Genomic DNA, 20,171 nt, shown 5'->3' with positions numbered 1-20,171 from the left:
GCATTAACGTGCTTGAGTGACAAACAACTTTGTAGTATGAACAGTCTCTCAGCTTTCCCCCGGAAGGCATGTGAACACGGACGCCGACCGTGGTCTTGCACTTTGTATGGAACATGTCGTACCGAACTTGCTCTGGAACGGAGCTGGGAGGGTACAGAGCGGTCAGCGAGGGGGGCCAACTGGACTCGCTCTCCTCCCGAGGAGAGGCTGTCAGATCACCCACTTCTTCTTCCTCGCCGACGCGGCGGCCGGGGGAGGGGGCGGGGACGCCTGAGGTCTGGCCCGGGGAGCCTGTTTCCTGGCCCATGGTTTCTTGGGACCTCTGGGTGCCTGAGGCGCTGCCTGCTGTCTAGCCGCTCTGGGGGTCTTGAAAGCAGGGGCCGGGCGAGAGACAGCCTGCGCATATGACTGCCGTGGCTGGGTCACGGGCGCTGCGGGCTGCGCTCTTCTCGGAAGGCACAGCTCCATAGCTTCATCCTCTCTCTTTTTCTCCTCACATCTCTTCTGCATTGAGGTGACTGCTGCACCAAAGAGACCCTGCGGTACGATAGGGGTGTCGAGAATTTCTTCTCTCTCCTTCGTCGACAGGTTGGTGAGACCGAGCCAACGCGCCCTCTCCTGCAGTACCATGAGACCCATGGATTTACCCGTGGCTTGAATGGCCATCTTGTGGAGACGGAGAATGTGATCCGTTATAACGCAGATTTCCTCCCATAGGGTAGGCCTATTGTCTGGCTTAACAGTCATGTTCGCGGATGACTCGGCTCTGCTGGTCTCTGACAGGGACATATTGCAGGTGGAAAAAGCGCTAAGCACTGAACTGAGTAGAATCTGCATCTGGCTAGCTGACAATAAACTATCAATACACCTAGGTAAAACTGAAACCATCCTATACGGATCCCCATCTAAACTCAGAAAGGCTGAAAATTTTAAAATAAAAGTGGGTAACATTAATATCACAAGAAAAGAGGATATTACATACCTGGGCTCCATCTTAGAGGCAAATCTTTCCGGAGATAAAATGGCAGCAAAAGTAATCAAAAAAGTTAACCATAGAACTAGATTCTTGTACAGGATATCCTCACTTGTCAGTAAAAACACACTGAGGACCCTATCAGGAGCTCTCATTCAATGTCACTTCGACTATGCCGTAACATCATGGTACTATAGAACCACAAAGGCCCATAAAACAAGACTCCAGACAGCCCAAAATAAACTGGTTAGGCTTCTGCTAGGCCTCAACCCTAGGACACATCTAACCGCTGCTCATTTTTTGAGCCTTGATTGGCTACGAGTAGTTGACAGAGTGCAGCAGCTTGCACTGGGCCTGGTCTTCAAGATACGCTACACCACAAAGACACCCAAGTACCTGTCAACATACTTCCAAAAAGTGAACAACGTCCACACATACAACACCAGAGGAAGCTCCACGAACCACGTTCAACCGCGTTGCACCACAAACAAGGGGTTAAACTCGTTTGCAAACTATGCAGTAAAAATGTGGAACGCCCTTCCTATAATCTTAAAGGAGTGCAAAACACTGCCCACCTTCAAAACCACTCTCAAAAAACATTTACAGGAGGCTGCAATCCGTAACTGGACCCCCTAAATCAAAAATCAGATTAAAAGACCCGAACTACCCACTGTACATACTTTGTGTTTTGTCCCCCGCCCCCACCTGTGGTGTATGTCCCCACCTGTCCTACCCGCTGTACATACCTTATGTTTTGTTGTATTGTTCTTCCCATGATGGATGTGTGTTTATCTTGTAGATAGTAATAGTTATTTGTCTGTATTATCTTGTAGATAGTACTAGCTTTTTTGTCTGTCTTACATGTAACGATGAATTGAGAATCAAGGACCCCAATTGAAATAAGCCAGTGGCTTTCTTGGGTTTTTATCCTGTTAGTTGACCTTGTATGTAATATGTACTTTCATGTACCTACTTCTGCAAATCTTCTAATAAAGTTTTCAATCAATCAATCAAAATCCTCCTCCAGCTCAGCCTGGTAGGCTGATAGGAGTGCGGAGGCATTGAGAGCCCGTCGGCACGAGTTTGGTCGCTCGTATCTGTGGACTGTTTAGCTCTAGCCACCCGCACAGTTGTCGTCAGCTCCAGTGAGAAGCGAGAAGAGGTTTTTGAATGACGACAGACGCCGTGTGTAAGCCTTATATAGGCGGAGGGTCCCGTCACTCCTTACACAAGCGTCGCCTGGGCCAGCCAATGGGCTGGCGCAGTGTAATTCAGCTTCTGATGAGGTCACGCAGGGGGCGTTCCCATAGTGAGATACGAAACGAATACTATGAAAGAACCAATTTGGCAATATGAGAGAGCCTCCCAAATCTGCTCATCCCGTTCACCTTAGAGAAATTTACATAGGAAGCCTAATTACTCAAGGATTTTCTTCTGCAGCAAGTTGATTAAGGCGAGGCTACCTCCCCCAAAACGCTTTTCCCTTTTTTTTTTCGATTTTGAGATGAGGTGCTATTTTGCCTCCTAAACATGTTTTCTTTCATATTAGTGACAATAAAACGTCGACAAAAACACATTTGGTTGTTTATTTTACTTGATTGTGGTGCATGTGTCCGTAAAATCCTCATAAATTCGCCAAAAGTTAGTACTTTACGCACCGCTTTACCGAAACGGCTGCTGTCTGAAATACGGCAACCCTGGGCTCTTTGGAAAGATCTGTTTCTCTCGCTCAAAATGGTCGCCCCAAAAATATACAACGCCCCTTGTATCAGCAACCAATCACTAAAATAGATAGGTTGAATTCTTTGAAAATACGCGATCCTATTGGTTGATGCGAAAATTCTCGAATGTGATTGGTTCTCGTGTCCCATGTGACGCGGAAGGATTGACTCAGTCGAGTTACGCAGAAGGATTGTCCCAGTGGAGAGAGAGAGAGAGAGAAGTTAGACAAGAAAATATACGATAAGAAAACAAACATGATGAAAGTTTCATGTTTCAAATTCGACAAAAAGAAGCAGATGCAGCTCCGCTTGGCCAGAGAGAAGAGAAAGAGGAAAGGTGAAGTGGACGTGGAGGAAAATGTTGATGCTATTCAAAGTGCTTCGAAGGTAAAGATATTGCACAGTCCCTCTAGCAGTGTTTCCCAACCCTCTCCTCGGGGCACACCTGATTCAACTAATAAATAAATAAACTATAAAGCAATTATGGTTTGTACTTGATTAGTTGAATCAGGTGTGCTGGTGGTGGAACAGATCAAATATGTGGTGCGGCTGGGGGTCCCCGAGGAGAGGGTTGGGAAACACTGCGTATTGCAACAATAATATAATACTGTGATACTGAGGTTATGTATGCTACTGTAGGTGTGTAATAAAAGTACAAACCAAGCAACATCAAACAAACACTGCTCAGCAAATGACAGAAAGAATGTCACAACAAGAACACCTGTCACTGTCAACTGCTGTAATTATGCTGTCCATCTGTGTGTGTGTGTGTGTGTGTGTGTGTGTGTGTGTGTGTGTGTGTGTGTGTGTGTGTGTGTGTGTGTGTGTGTGGCTGGCTGGCTGTAGTTCTGTGTGCTGATTACATGGTGGTGCCAGAGGTTTGTGAGAGAGGGAGACACTTTCTATTCCATAACAGCCACTATTTGTAGCCTGTGTGCATTTCTGTTCAGTTTATGTTATTCAGTTATCAGCAGTGTTGCCACAGTTACTTTGAAAAAGTATTCTGATTACTGATTACTGATTACTCCTTTAAAAAGTAATCTAGTTACTTTACTGATTACTTGATTTTAAAAGTAACTAAGTTAGATTACTAGTTACTTTTTTAGTTACTATTGGCAGCTGCCTAGGCACCCGACCCCCCCCCCCCCCGCAACATAAAAATTAAAACTGGTTTTGCCAAAACTCACTTTATTTTAACAGTAACTTAAATTACATAATTAAACTTTAAACAATAACTTAAAACAACAAAATAAAGAGTCTTTCTTTGCCTCACCCAACATAAATACTTGTTTTTAAACAATAAAATAAATATAATCTTTATTTAACAGTAACTAGCAAGGAGTGGTTTCACAAAACCTAAAACCTACCCTGACCATTCAGATATGATCCTAATATAATCCTAATCCTAAACTGGGTGAGTCTGAGTTTATCAATGATCAACATTTATGTTCTTGTCATCCTTTGCTGACACAAACTCAAAATAATTCTTATATTTCCAGCTATTTAACGCATATCTCTGACGTCACTCCCCAAGACGCGAGAAATGTTTGTTTACTATCGAACATTACAAAGAAATACTGCATTTAGCCTAAGTTATGAGGTAGTAACGCAATAGTAACGCACAGTCACTTGAATAAGTAACTTTAATCCGATTACTGATTTGGAAATAGTATCGCGATAGAATACTAGTTACTGGGGAAAGTAATCAGATTAGAGTAACGCGTTACTTAGTAACGCGTTACCGGCATCACTGGTTATCAGTCAGGTGTTTAGGATGTTTATTGCTAATGGTTTGATTAGGTTTTGTGTTTGTGAATAGCAGTTTCAAATAAAAATGTTTCATATTTTACAATACAAAACTTTGAGTCTGTTTTCCCGAAAATTGGTTTTTATGTGTTTGTCCACACACTAGGATATGAGTTGTCCATTTTCCTTGCACCAAAACAGACCAAACTTTCCACATTTCTTCCTATCCATATTCTGCTTCTTTCCACACGAGAGTTTGATGATATATCATTCATAGCCCTGTTTATAGTACATTTTATACCAAAACCATGGCGAAAATAGATTTTTTATGACTATGGACAGTATTTCCTGATGTATGGGCTGATACGAGGACATAGACACAATCTTTCATGGAAAAAGTTTGTTTTCTTATGTGTCAACATAAATAAAAAATAAATAAACATATGTTGACACATATGATGGTGTGAGTGATCCTGGAGATTCGGCCCAATTAGCATCTAATTAGCATAATAAACATAAACAATAATACAATTCAGAAAACTTCCAATACATTTTCCTTAGTTTTTATGTACATAACAAACTGGGAATGTGTTCATAGTGATATCTATTTTCTTTCTTTTTTTAGTCTCGGGAAGGTAGCCTCAATGTGTAGTATGTCAAAGGGTGCAGAATAATTATTACCTTATTCTTCTCTGATGCCATGTTCCCCCAAAAGCTCTCAACGTCGAATGTGGCTGGGTCTGGTGGCATGGGAATGTCCATGAACTGGTAATCCAGAAACTCCTCGCTGAGTTTGTCATGCTCTTGAGGTCCGTGGTACGGGAGAAGTTCACCAAATCTAAAAAGAACACAATGTGCACTGATCAGATATAGTTACAGCAGCTGGAACAGCAGGGTTTGTTTTTCAGATGTGATTATCAAACTTAAAAATCTATTCAAAATGATCAGAACTTGTCAACCCTAACCTGTCAACAAAGTACAAGGCATCTTCCACACCACACTCTGTCCTCTGCTGGACATCAACAAACATGGCATGTTTGAGCAGGGGCTCTCGCAGGGGTAGTTTCTCCATGGCATACTCCACAGCCCTCAAAAGAAATGCCAGTGCTGCCTGTTGGAACCTCTCCACTTGCTGCGGTGTAATGTCTCCTGCATCAAGGAGCCTGTTGAGCGTAGCTCGAGTAGTAAAGCCGATATTCAGCTTTTCTCCTGCCAGAGACACAATAACAATACAACTATCAATTACTTTAGAACAGGTAAGTTTAAAATAAAAAATATTGTTGTTTGTTTACAATAGTTCGTTTACAGAGTTCATTTACAATCATCAACAACCACAATAGCTAACTTCAATACCCTTCTTTAAGTATCTTCCATCACATCAGTCCCATTCCTCTGTCTCCTCTGACCTGGCAACCTTTTTGGAAGGGGGCTGACCCTTCGCTGCCCACATTGAAAGCAGGTCTGCCTGCTTACTGCTCCCTGCTTTCTGCTTCGATGACATCTTTAAACAGACAAAATGCAAGGATGATTCAAAATCAGAAGTTCTGATTTGAGGTAGTTTTTACAACTAAACATAGTTGCACATAAAAAGCACAAGAAAATCCGCCTGGTCTGAAACATCGCCCCCCCCCCCCCCACACACACACACACACACCACCACCAGGGCCAACTACGTACTTCGCTAAATATCCTTTTACGAGCTCACTGCTCACAGTTTTAGTTTTACAATTACGAGCTCACAGTATCAATTACCTCGCAAGCAGTTAAGTGATTCAATTTAGTTTATATTTTAATCAAGAACCTGGATTCTAATTCGAATGAGGTGAGATTTACCTACCGTTTTGGCCGTCCGCTTCATGCTGCAGCTCGCGTGAACACAGATGCAACGCTCGTCTACCGCTCCGACTGCGCACGCAAGCATAATAACGCGAGTGCAGAAAGAGGACGTCACGAAACTCATGTCCGGTAGCTTTCTTTCAAGGAATTTAAAAAATAAAAGTCCCGTAAAACAAATGGTTATTTCTCGCCGTGAGAAATAGAGTTGCGGCGTGAGAGCGTGAGAACTGGTTGAAATGCGTGAGTCTCACGGTGATTGCGTGAGACTTGGCAGCCCTGATGTGTGTATGTGTTTTTGACACTGCTGTATTGAGCTTTCCACCTGTACCGAAAACAAATTCCACCGACCTAGGTCGTGTGGTCATTAAACATTCATTACCCCGAGACCCAGCCTGAGAACGGCTCCCCCCACCCCGAACGGCAGACGAGCGCCTGAGTCCCTCTGCTCCCCTTGCCCTGGCTCGGAGCGATAGCCAGCCTCGAATACGAAAAGGACAGTATCCTAAGTTACCCTCCAAAGAGGAAGTATTTCAGTTAACCCCTTCTTGGAATTATACCAGTTTTTTCCCTTTTGGATTTTTCCCTTTGGAATAACCCTTTTTCGCCCCCTCCAGACGAGGGAAGGGTTCAAGGGAACCAGCAGTAAACTCAAATAAAAAACTGTAAACTGCACTCTGACTTGTGTGCTCTCTAGCTGGGGGGGGGGGGGGGGGGTGTTTACGCCGGTCCAGGCGAGGGTGATACTACAGTACACACCTGTTTCCTATGGCTAGTGACCGAAACTAAACTTAGGTTCAATGTAAAGCAAAAACTAGTTTACTAAAAAAAGAAACTACTATAACAAAAGAGATTACTGAAATATTTGTACATACTATATACTTAACAAAATGAATGAATGAATGAATGAATGAATGAATGGACTTTATTGTCATTGCTACAGTACAGGTACCAAACAACGAAATTTAGGAGGGGTGGCTCCCCTGGTGTTAGGAAAAGGGGAAAAAAAAAACTAAAAAAAAAAAAAAAATCACAAGAAGGGAAGGAGCTGGTTTACATAAATAAAGGCTATGTACACAATCCACTGTACTATACTGTACAGATAGACGACTAGGGTTGTCATATTGCACAATAGTATTGTTTCACGTTATTTAAAGTGTCACAGTTTGCAGGCTTGAAATGTACATGTTTGTGCCTCAGCACTACACCTGATTTTTTCAGTCCAGCAGCTGCCATACAATCCGTCCAGACTGTCCAGGGCCCAGAACTTAGGTCTTTGCTGTGTTTAGGGCCTGGACGGCCCTGTGGTAGAAGCTGTTCTTCAGTCTGTTAGTCTTAGCGGCCAGGGTCCTGAACCGCCTTTTCGAGGGCAGCCTGGTAAAGTGTACGTACCCAGGGTGGGTCGGGTCCCTGGAGATCTTGGAGGCCTTCCTGAGACAGCGTGTGTTGTACAGCTCTTCCAGAGAGGGGAGGGGGGCGCCGGTGATCTTCTGTGCTGTTCTCACGACTCTCTGTAGCGAATTTCTCTCCGCTGTTGTGCAGCTGGAGAACCAGTTGCAGATGCCGTAGGTGAGGATGCTCTCCACTGCGCCGCGGTAAAAGGTCACCAGTATCTCCTGCTTGCTGTGTTCCTTCCTGAGGCATCTCAGGGTGTATAGCCACTGTTGTGCCCTCTTGATGGTGCCTTTTGTGTTGTCCTTCCAGGTCAGGTCATCCCGCATGTGGTTCCCCAGGAATCGGATGGTTGAGACTCTCTCCACGCTCTCTCCGTCGATGAGCAGGGGCTGGATCTCGGACTTTTTCCTCCTGAAGTCTACGATGATTTCCTGGGTCTTTGACTTGTTCAGCAGCAAGTCAAAGACCCAGAGCAACAAACCTGAGAGCATTTAACACAGAGAAAATAAGGCTAAGAGTCGACAACAAACAAATCGCAACCAAACATAAGATGCAGGGATTTTTTCCTGGATACACGGTGTACAGGTTTTTCGCCCTTGCTTGCTTGCTGTGCACCGGTGGTCCTCGGGGGCCCCCCGCCTTCTCGTGTGCTTGGTCTGTTCCGCCGCTGGGGCACCTGGTTCGGCTAGCCTGGTGCGGGGCTATTATGGTCTGTGCTTGGTTGGCTGGGCCGGGTGTGCTGGTGGTGGGGCGGGCCGAGTGTGTGGGGCGGCTGGGGGGGGGGGGAATTTGGGGGCCGCTGCTGTGCACTGGTAGGCAAACGGGTAGTAGTCGCTCTATGAGTAGAGGCCTGCAAGGGAATTTTCCTGGCTACACAGTGTACAGGTTTTTTTACGTTTGCCTGCTTGTGTGCTCTGTCATCATGTGAAGTGCATTGAATCACATCTTGTGAGAAAAGCGCTATACAAATAATTTGATTTGACCTGAAACACAAAACCAGTCAACTAACAATGAGGGACCATGAGGAACATTTAAACGGACAGCCCTCCAATTTGTAGATGGGCAACACCCCTGATTGAATGGGAATGATGATTGACAGGAATTATTGGCCAATTGACGACACATAGATGTGGAATGATAGAGGGAAAAACAGAAGGGAGGACACACATGTCGGACACACAACAAGGACACACATGTCGGACATGGCGGATTTGTAGGGTTAGGGTTAGGCATGGAGAACCAACAGCATATTAGGCATAGTAGGCAGGTGGTTGTAATGTTTTGGCTCATCAGTGTATGTGTATGTTGAGCTCAAGGAACTCTACCTCTTCAAGTAATCTCATCACCAGATTTAACTTAATCAGCCATGAGGGGTCCCCTGTGAGTAAAGAAAAATGTTATATCTATGCACTCGATCAAATTTCAGGACCCTCCTTTCATGACTTTTCCTAGATATGTGCGTTCTACCACCCAGCATCCCAGCATCAAAATTGCATCAGGATAAGCTAGTTTAAAGCTATTTTGCCATTTTCTGTTCAGGAAGCAGGCTAATTTACTAGTGGTTGTTGTGTGTAAATAGCAGCTTGAGCATTGTAAAGAACAAAACCCCTGAGGCGGCTCTTTTAGTAGGTAAAAAGGCATGGCTGTTCTAGTGTTACGGTAGGTCATGTTTATGACTTGCTGTTGGCGGTAAATGTCCAGTAGGTGGGTAGCGGTGGAATGTTTGCACCAGAGAGGCTGGTGGAGGTAGAAATCGGAAGACAGGCTCATTGTAATGGCACGGAATGGAATCAAACACACACACACGTGTTTCGTACCATTCCTCATTCCATTCCATGCATTACAATGATCCCACCCTCCGATTTCTACCTCCACCAGCCTGTCTAGTCTGTCTCTGTATAGTCTGTCTCTGTCTCTGTATAGTCTGTCTCTGTATAGTCTGTCTGCGTGTAGTCTGTCTGTGTAGTCTGTCTCTGTATAGTCTGTCTCTGTATAGTCTGTCTCTGTATAGTCTGTCACTGTATAGTCTGTCTCTGTATAGTCTGTCTCTGTATAGTCTGTCTCTGTATAGTCTGTCACTGTATAGTCTGTCTCTGTATAGTCTGTCTCTGTATAGTCTGTCTCTGTATAGTCTGTCTCTGTATAGTCTGTCACTGTATAGTCTGTCTGTGTATAGTCTGTCTCTGTATAGTCTGTCTCTGTATAGTCTGTCTGTGTATAGTCTGTCTGTGTATAGTCTGTCTCTGTATAGTCTGTCTCTGTATAGTCTGTCACTGTATAGTCTGTCTGTGTATAGTCTGTCTCTGTATAGTCTGTCTCTGTATAGTCTGTCTGTGTATAGTCTGTCTGTGTATAGTCTGTCTGTGTATAGTCTGTCTCTGTATAGTCTGTCTGTGTATAGTCTGTCTGTGTATAGTCTGTCTCTGTATAGTCTGTCTCTGTATAGTCTGTCTCTGTATAGTCTGTCTGTGTATAGTCTGTCTCTGTATAGTCTGTCTCTGTATAGTCTGTCTCTGTATAGTCTGTCTCTGTATAGTCTGTCTCTGTATAGTCTGTCTGTGTATAGTCTCTCTCTGTATAGTCTGTCTCTGTATAGTCTGTCTCTGTATAGTCTGTCTCTGTATAGTCTGTCTCTGTATAGTCTGTCTGTGTATAGTCTGTCTCTGTATAGTCTGTCTCTGTATAGTCTGTCTCTGTATAGTCTGTCTCTGTATAGTCTGTCTCTGTATAGTCTGTCTCTGTATAGTCTGTCTCTGCATAGTCTGTCTGTGTATAGTCTGTCTCTGTATAGTCTGTCTCTTTATAGTCTGTCTCTGTATAGTCTGTCTCTGTATAGTCTGTCTGTGTATAGTCTGTCTCTGTATAGTCTGTCTCTGTATAGTCTGTCTCTGTATAGTCTGTCTCTGTATAGTCTGTCTCTGTATAGTCTGTCTGTGTATAGTCTCTCTCTGTATAGTCTGTCTCTGTATAGTCTGTCTCTGTATAGTCTGTCTCTGTATAGTCTGTCTCTGCATAGTCTGTCTCTGTATAGTCTGTCTGTGTATAGTCTGTCTCTGTGTAGTCTGTCTCTTTATAGTCTGTCTCTGTATAGTCTGTAGGCAGGTGGTTGTAATGTTTTGGCTCATCAGTGTATGTGTATGTTGAGCTCAAGGAACTCTACCTCTTCAAGTAATCTCATCACCAGATTTAACTTAATCAGCCATGAGGGGTCGCCTGTGAGTAAAGAAAAATGTTATATCTATGCACTCGATCAAATTTCAGGACCCTCCTTTCATGACTTTTCCTAGATATGTGCGTTCTACCACCCAGCATCCCAGCATCAAAATTGCATCAGGATAAGCTAGTTTAAAGCTATTTTGCCATTTTCTGTTCAGGAAGCAGGCTAATTTACTAGTGGTTGTTGTGTGTAAATAGCAGCTTGAGCATTGTAAAGAACAAAACCCCTGAGGCGGCTCTTTTAGTAGGTAAAAAGGCATGGCTGTTCTAGTGTTACGGTAGGTCATGTTTATGACTTGCTGTTGGCGGTAAATGTCCAGTAGGTGGGTAGCGGTGGAATGTTTGCACCAGAGAGGCTGGTGGAGGTAGAAATCGGAAGACAGGCTCATTGTAATGGCACGGAATGGAATCAAACACACACACACGTGTTTCGTACCATTCCTCATTCCATTCCATGCATTACAATGATCCCACCCTCCGATTTCTACCTCCACCAGCCTGTCTAGTCTGACTCTGTATAGTCTGTCTCTGTGTAGTCTGTCTCTGTATAGTCTGTCTCTGTATAGTCTGTCTCTGTATAGTCTGTCTCTGTATAGTGTGTCACTGTATAGTCTGTCTCTGTCTCTGTATAGTCTGTCTCTGTATAGTCTGTCTGCGTGTAGTCTGTCTGTGTAGTCTGTCTCTGTATAGTCTGTCTCTGTATAGTCTGTCTCTGTATAGTCTGTCACTGTATAGTCTGTGTATAGTCTGTCTGTGTATAGTCTGTCTCTGTATAGTCTGTCTCTGTATAGTCTGTCTCTGTATAGTCTGTCTGTGTATAGTCTGTCTCTGTATAGTCTGTCTCTGTATAGTCTGTCTCTGTATAGTCTGTCTCTGTATAGTCTGTCTCTGTATAGTCTGTCTCTGTATAGTCTGTCTCTGTATAGTCTGTCTGTGTATAGTCTCTCTCTGTATAGTCTGTCTCTGTATAGTCTGTAGACAGACTATACAGAGACAGACTATACACAGACAGACTATACACAGACTATAGAGTGACAGACTATACAGAGACAGACTATACAGAGACAGACTATACAGAGACAGACTACACAGACAGACTATACAGAGACAGACTATACAGAGACAGACTATACACAGACAGACTATACACAGACAGACTATACAGAGACAGACTATACACAGACAGACTATACACAGACAGACTATACACAGACAGACTATACAGAGACAGACTATACAGAGACAGACTATACACAGACAGACTATACAGTGACAGTCTGTATAGTCTGTCTGTGTATAGTCTGTCTGTGTATAGTCTGTCTCTGTATAGTCTGTCTCTGTATAGTCTGTCACTGTATAGTCTGTCTGTGTATAGTCTGTCTCTGTATAGTCTGTCTCTGTATAGTCTGTCTGTGTATAGTCTGTCTGTGTATAGTCTGTCTGTGTATAGTCTGTCTCTGTATAGTCTGTCTGTGTATAGTCTGTCTGTGTATAGTCTGTCTCTGTATAGTCTGTCTCTGTATAGTCTGTCTCTGTATAGTCTGTCTGTGTATAGTCTGTCTCTGTATAGTCTGTCTCTGTATAGTCTGTCTCTGTATAGTCTGTCTCTGTATAGTCTGTCTCTGTATAGTCTGTCTCTGTATAGTCTGTCTGTGTATAGTCTCTCTCTGTATAGTCTGTCTCTGTATAGTCTGTCTCTGTATAGTCTGTCTCTGTATAGTCTGTCTCTGTATAGTCTGTCTGTGTATAGTCTGTCTCTGTATAGTCTGTCTCTGTATAGTCTGTCTCTGTATAGTCTGTCTCTGTATAGTCTGTCTCTGTATAGTCTGTCTCTGCATAGTCTGTCTGTGTATAGTCTGTCTCTGTATAGTCTGTCTCTTTATAGTCTGTCTCTGTATAGTCTGTCTCTGTATAGTCTGTCTCAGCGTGTGTTGTACAGCTCTTCCAGAGAGGGGAGGGGGGCGCCGGTGATCTTCTGTGCTGTTCTCACGACTCTCTGTAGCGAATTTCTCTCCGCTGTTGTGCAGCTGGAGAACCAGTTGCAGATGCCGTAGGTGAGGATGCTCTCCACTGCGCCGCGGTAAAAGGTCACCAGTATCTCCTGCTTGCTGTGTTCCTTCCTGAGGCATCTCAGGGTGTATAGCCACTGTTGTGCCCTCTTGATGGTGCCTTTTGTGTTGTCCTTCCAGGTCAGGTCATCCCGCATGTGGTTCCCCAGGAATCGGATGGTTGAGACTCTCTCCACGCTCTCTCCGTCGATGAGCAGGGGCTGGATCTCGGACTTTTTCCTCCTGAAGTCTACGATGATTTCCTGGGTCTTTGACTTGTTCAGCAGCAAGTCAAAGACCCAGAGCAACAAACCTGAGAGCATTTAACACAGAGAAAATAAGGCTAAGAGTCGACAACAAACAAATCGCAACCAAACATAAGATGCAGGGATTTTTTCCTGGATACACGGTGTACAGGTTTTTCGCCCTTGCTTGCTTGCTGTGCACCGGTGGTCCTCGGGGGCCCCCGGCCTTCTCGTGTGCTTGGTCTGTTCCGCCGCTGGGGCACCTGGTTCGGCTAGCCTGGTGCGGGGCTATTATGGTCTGTGCTTGGTTGGCTGGGCCGGGTGTGCTGGTGGTGGGGCGGGCCGAGTGTGTGGGGCGGCTGGGGGGGGGGGGAATTTGGGGGCCGCTGCTGTGCACTGGTAGGCAAACGGGTAGTAGTCGCTCTATGAGTAGAGGCCTGCAAGGGAATTTTCCTGGCTACACAGTGTACAGGTTTTTTTACGTTTGCCTGCTTGTGTGCTCTGTCATCATGTGAAGTGCATTGAATCACATCTTGTGAGAAAAGCGCTATACAAATAATTTGATTTGACCTGAAACACAAAACCAGTCAACTAACAATGAGGGACCATGAGGAACATTTAAACGGACAGCCCTCCAATTTGTAGATGGGCAACACCCCTGATTGAATGGGAATGATGATTGACAGGAATTATTGGCCAATTGACGACACATAGATGTGGAATGATAGAGGGAAAAACAGAAGGGAGGACACACATGTCGGACACACAACAAGGACACACATGTCGGACATGGCGGATTTGTAGGGTTAGGGTTAGGCATGGAGAACCAACAGCATATTAGGCATAGTAGGCAGGTGGTTGTAATGTTTTGGCTCATCAGTGTATGTGTATGTTGAGCTCAAGGAACTCTACCTCTTCAAGTAATCTCATCACCAGATTTAACTTAATCAGCCATGAGGGGTCCCCTGTGAGTAAAGAAAAATGTTATATCTATGCACTCGATCAAATTTCAGGACCCTCCTTTCATGACTTTTCCTAGATATGTGCGTTCTACCACCCAGCATCCCAGCATCAAAATTGCATCAGGATAAGCTAGTTTAAAGCTATTTTGCCATTTTCTGTTCAGGAAGCAGGCTAATTTACTAGTGGTTGTTGTGTGTAAATAGCAGCTTGAGCATTGTAAAGAACAAAACCCCTGAGGCGGCTCTTTTAGTAGGTAAAAAGGCATGGCTGTTCTAGTGTTACGGTAGGTCATGTTTATGACTTGCTGTTGGCGGTAAATGTCCAGTAGGTGGGTAGCGGTGGAATGTTTGCACCAGAGAGGCTGGTGGAGGTAGAAATCGGAAGACAGGCTCATTGTAATGGCACGGAATGGAATCAAACACACACACACGTGTTTCGTACCATTCCTCATTCCATTCCATGCATTACAATGATCCCACCCTCCGATTTCTACCTCCACCAGCCTGTCTAGTCTGTCTCTGTATAGTCTGTCTCTGTCTCTGTATAGTCTGTCTCTGTATAGTCTGTCTGCGTGTAGTCTGTCTGTGTAGTCTGTCTCTGTATAGTCTGTCTCTGTATAGTCTGTCTCTGTATAGTCTGTCACTGTATAGTCTGTCTCTGTATAGTCTGTCTCTGTATAGTCTGTCTCTGTATAGTCTGTCACTGTATAGTCTGTCTCTGTATAGTCTGTCTCTGTATAGTCTGTCTCTGTATAGTCTGTCTCTGTATAGTCTGTCACTGTATAGTCTGTCTGTGTATAGTCTGTCTCTGTATAGTCTGTCTCTGTATAGTCTGTCTGTGTATAGTCTGTCTGTGTATAGTCTGTCTCTGTATAGTCTGTCTCTGTATATTCTGTCACTGTATAGTCTGTCTGTGTATAGTCTGTCTCTGTATAGTCTGTCTCTGTATAGTCTGTCTGTGTATAGTCTGTCTGTGTATAGTCTGTCTGTGTATAGTCTGTCTCTGTATAGTCTGTCTGTGTATAGTCTGTCTGTGTATAGTCTGTCTCTGTATAGTCTGTCTCTGTATAGTCTGTCTCTGTATAGTCTGTCTGTGTATAGTCTGTCTCTGTATAGTCTGTCTCTGTATAGTCTGTCTCTGTATAGTCTGTCTCTGTATAGTCTGTCTCTGTATAGTCTGTCTCTGTATAGTCTGTCTCTGTATAGTCTGTCTGTGTATAGTCTCTCTCTGTATAGTCTGTCTCTGTATAGTCTGTCTCTGTATAGTCTGTCTCTGTATAGTCTGTCTGTGTATAGTCTGTCTCTGTATAGTCTGTCTCTGTATAGTCTGTCTCTGTATAGTCTGTCTCTGTATAGTCTGTCTCTGTATAGTCTGTCTCTGCATAGTCTGTCTGTGTATAGTCTGTCTCTGTATAGTCTGTCTCTTTATAGTCTGTCTCTGTATAGTCTGTCTCTGTATAGTCTGTCTCTGTATAGTCTGTCTCTGTATAGTCTGTCTCTGTATAGTCTGTCTCTGCATAGTCTGTCTCTGTATAGTCTGTCTGTGTATAGTCTGTCTCTGTGTAGTCTGTCTCTTTATAGTCTGTCTCTGTATAGTCTGTAGGCAGGTGGTTGTAATGTTTTGGCTCATCAGTGTATGTGTATGTTGAGCTCAAGGAACTCTACCTCTTCAAGTAATCTCATCACCAGATTTAACTTAATCAGCCATGAGGGGTCCCCTGTGAGTAAAGAAAAATGTTATATCTATGCACTCGATCAAATTTCAGGACCCTCCTTTCATGACTTTTCCTAGATATGTGCGTTCTACCACCCAGCATCCCAGCATCAAAATTGCATCAGGATAAGCTAGTTTAAAGCTATTTTGCCATTTTCTGTTCAGGAAGCAGGCTAATTTACTAGTGGTTGTTGTGTGTAAATAGCAGCTTGAGCATTGTAAAGAACAAAACCCCTGAGGCGGCTCTTTTAGTAGGTAAAAAGGCATGGCTGTTCTAGTGTTACGGTAGGTCATGTTTATGACTTGCTGTTGGCGGTAAATGTCCAGTAGGTGGGTAGCGGTGGAATGTTTGCACCAGAGAGGCTGGTGGAGGTAGAAATCGGAAGACAGGCTCATTGTAATGGCACGGAATGGAATCAAACACACACACACGTGTTTCGTACCATTCCTCATTCCATTCCATGCATTACAATGATCCCACCCTCCGATTTCTACCTCCACCAGCCTGTCTAGTCTGACTCTGTATAGTCTGTCTCTGTGTAGTCTGTCTCTGTATAGTCTGTCTCTGTATAGTCTGTCTCTGTATAGTCTGTCTCTGTATAGTGTGTCACTGTATAGTCTGTCTCTGTCTCTGTATAGTCTGTCTCTGTATAGTCTGTCTGCGTGTAGTCTGTCTGTGTAGTCTGTCTCTGTATAGTCTGTCTCTGTATAGTCTGTCTCTGTATAGTCTGTCACTCTATAGTCTGTGTATAGTCTGTCTGTGTATAGTCTGTCTCTGTATAGTCTGTCTCTGTATAGTCTGTCTCTGTATAGTCTGTCTGTGTATAGTCTGTCTCTGTATAGTCTGTCTCTGTATAGTCTGTCTCTGTATAGTCTGTCTCTGTATAGTCTGTCTCTGTATAGTCTGTCTCTGTATAGTCTGTCTCTGTATAGTCTGTCTGTGTATAGTCTCTCTCTGTATAGTCTGTCTCTGTATAGTCTGTAGACAGACTATACAGAGACAGACTATACACAGACAGACTATACACAGACTATAGAGTGACAGACTATACAGAGACAGACTATACAGAGACAGACTATACAGAGACAGACTACACAGACAGACTATACAGAGACAGACTATACAGAGACAGACTATACACAGACAGACTATACACAGACAGACTATACAGAGACAGACTATACACAGACAGACTATACACAGACAGACTATACACAGACAGACTATACAGAGACAGACTATACAGAGACAGACTATACACAGACAGACTATACAGTGACAGTCTGTATAGTCTGTCTGTGTATAGTCTGTCTGTGTATAGTCTGTCTCTGTATAGTCTGTCTCTGTATAGTCTGTCACTGTATAGTCTGTCTGTGTATAGTCTGTCTCTGTATAGTCTGTCTCTGTATAGTCTGTCTGTGTATAGTCTGTCTGTGTATAGTCTGTCTGTGTATAGTCTGTCTCTGTATAGTCTGTCTGTGTATAGTCTGTCTGTGTATAGTCTGTCTCTGTATAGTCTGTCTCTGTATAGTCTGTCTCTGTATAGTCTGTCTGTGTATAGTCTGTCTCTGTATAGTCTGTCTCTGTATAGTCTGTCTCTGTATAGTCTGTCTCTGTATAGTCTGTCTCTGTATAGTCTGTCTCTGTATAGTCTGTCTCTGTATAGTCTGTCTGTGTATAGTCTCTCTCTGTATAGTCTGTCTCTGAATAGTCTGTCTCTGTATAGTCTGTCTCTGTATAGTCTGTCTCTGTATAGTCTGTCTGTGTATAGTCTGTCTCTGTATAGTCTGTCTCTGTATAGTCTGTCTCTGTATAGTCTGTCTCTGTATAGTCTGTCTCTGTATAGTCTGTCTCTGCATAGTCTGTCTGTGTAGAGTCTGTCTCTGTATAGTCTGTCTCTGTATAGTCTGTCTCTGTGTAGTCTGTCTCTTTATAGTCTGTCTCTGTATAGTCTGTCTCTGTATAGTCTGTCTCTGTATAGTCTGTCTCTGTATAGTCTGTCACTGTATAGTCTGTCACTGTATAGTCTGTCTGTGTATAGTATGTCTGTGTAGAGTATGTCTGTGTATAGTATGTCTCTGTATAGTCTGTCTTTGTATAGTCTGTCTCTGCATAGTCTGTCTCTGTATAGTCTGTCTCTGTGTAGTCTGTCTCTTTATAGTCTGTCTCTGTATAGTCTGTCTGTGTATAGTCTGTCTCTGTATAGTCTGTCTCTGTATAGTCTGTCTCTGTATAGTCTGTCTCTGTATAGTCTGTCTCTGTATAGTCTGTCACTGTATAGTCTGTCACTGTATAGTCTGTCTGTGTATAGTCTGTCTCTGTATAGTCTGTCTGTGTATAGTCTGTCTGTGTATAGTCTGTCTCTGTATAGTCTGTCTGTGTATAGTCTGTCTCTTTATAGTCTGTCTCTGTATAGTCTGTCTCTTTATAGTCTGTCTCTGTATAGTCTGTCTCTGTATAGTCTGTCTGTGTATAGTCTGTCTCTGTATAGTCTGTCTGTGTATAGTCTGTCTCTGTATAGTCTGTCTCTGTATAGTCTGTCTCTGTATAGTCTGTCACTGTATAGTCTGTCTGTGTATAGTCTGTCTCTGTATAGTCTGTCTCTGTAGAGTCTGTCTGTGTATAGTCTGTCTCTGTATAGTCTGTCTCTGTATAGTCTGTCTGTGTATAGTCTGTCTCTGTATAGTCTGTCTCTGTATAGTCTCTCTGTATAGTCTGTCTGTGTAATCTGTCTCTGTATAGTGTGTCTCTGTACAGTCTGTCTGTGTAGTCTGTCTCTGTATAGTCCGTCTCTGTATAGTCTGTCTCTATAGTCTGTCACTGTATAGTCTGTCTGTGTATAGTCTGTCTCTGTATAGTCTGTCTCTGTATAGTCTGTCTGTGTATAGTCTGTCTCTGTATAGTCTGTCTCTGTATAGTCTGTCTCTGTATAGTCTGTCTGTGTATAGTCTGTCTCTGTATAGTCTGTCTCTGTATAGTCTGTCTCTGTATAGTCTGTCTCTGTATAGTCTGTCTCTTTATAGTCTGTCTGTATAGTCTGTCTCTGTATAGTCTGTCTCTGTATAGTCTGTCTCTGTATAGTCTGTCTCTGTATAGTCTGTCTCTGTATAGTCCGTCTCTGTATAGTCTGTCTCTGTATTATCTGTCTCTGTATAGTCTGTCTCTGTATAGTCTGTCTGTGTATAGTCTGTCTGTGTATAGTCCGTCTCTGTATTATCTGTCTCTGTATAGTCTGTCTCTGTATAGTCTGTCTGTGTAATCTGTCTCTGCATAGTCTGTCTCTGTATAGTCTGTCTCTGTATAGTCTGTCTGTGTATAGTCTGTCTCTGTGTAGTCTGTCTCTGTATAGTCTGTCTGTGTATAGTCTGTCTGTGTATAGTGTGTCTCTGTATAGTCTGTCACTGTATAGTCTGTCTGTGTATAGTCTGTCTGTGTATAGTCTGTCTCTGTATAGTCTGTCTCTGTATAGTCTGTCTCTGTATAGTCTGTCTCTGTATAGTCTGTCTCTGTATAGTCTGTCTGTGTAATCTGTCTCTGTATAGTCTGTCTCTGTATAGTCTGTCTCTGTATAGTCTGTCTGTGTAGAGACTGTCTGTGTATAGTCTGTCTCTGTATAGTCTGTCTCTGTATAGTCTGTCTCTGTATAGTCTGTCTCTGTACAGTCTGTCTCTGTATAGTATGTCTCTGCATTATCTGTCTCTGTATAGTGTGTCTCTGTATAGTCTGTCTCTGTATAGTCTGTCTCTGTATAGTCTGTCTCTTTATAGTCTGTCTGTGTAGTCTGTCTCTGTACAGTCTGTCTCTGTATAGTCTGTCTCTGTATAGTCTGTCTCTGTGTAGTCTGTCTCTGTATTATCTGTCTCTGTATAGTCTGTCTGTGTATAGTCTGTCTCTGTATAGTTTGTCTGTGTAGTCTGTCTCTGTATAGTCTGTCTCTGTATAGTCTGTCTGTGTATAGTCTGTCTCTGTATAGTCTGTCTCTGTATAGTCTGTCTCTGTATAGTCTGTCTGTATAGTCTGTCTCTGTATAGTCTGTCTCTGTATAGTCTGTCTCTGTATAGTCTGTCTGTGTATAGTCTGACACGGGAGAGGAAGCAGATGACCTGCTGGAGAACAATCTCTCAGAGCTCCGACTGAGGTCGCTTCTGCTTCGGAGGACCCCCACTGAAAGTAGCGTGTTGTAGATTTTACCCAGCAACAGTAGAATACATTAAACTCCCGCGCCCCGAAACCCTCCCCCCACCCCAACTCCTGCTGAGAGGAAATTAGCATGTTTAGGGTGATTGTCAAGTGTATTACAAAAGCCTCCTGTGACGT

General features: G+C 43.5%; 1 protein-coding gene across 1 annotated transcript in view; it reads right to left on the bottom strand.

Moving 5' to 3' along the window:
* Nucleotides 1–210: 210 nt before the first annotated feature.
* LOC308158038 (zinc finger protein 516-like) overlaps nt 211–20,171 on the bottom strand; it is a gene marked incomplete at both ends in the record, with an annotated part of 46,590 nt that continues 26,629 nt past the window's right edge. Inside the window, 3 exons of the mRNA XM_080531629.1 lie at nt 211–666; nt 5,122–5,278; nt 5,406–5,649. Of these exons, the coding sequence (XP_080387755.1) occupies nt 211–666; nt 5,122–5,278; nt 5,406–5,649 (857 nt within the window). The remainder of the gene's footprint in view (nt 667–5,121; nt 5,279–5,405; nt 5,650–20,171) is intronic.

The sequence above is a fragment of the Nansenia antarctica genome (genome assembly GCF_963989245.1).
Source record: "Nansenia antarctica genome assembly, chromosome: 5".
Lineage (NCBI taxonomy): Eukaryota > Metazoa > Chordata > Actinopteri > Argentiniformes > Microstomatidae > Nansenia > Nansenia antarctica.
This window is presented reverse-complemented; position numbering and strand designations above follow the sequence as displayed.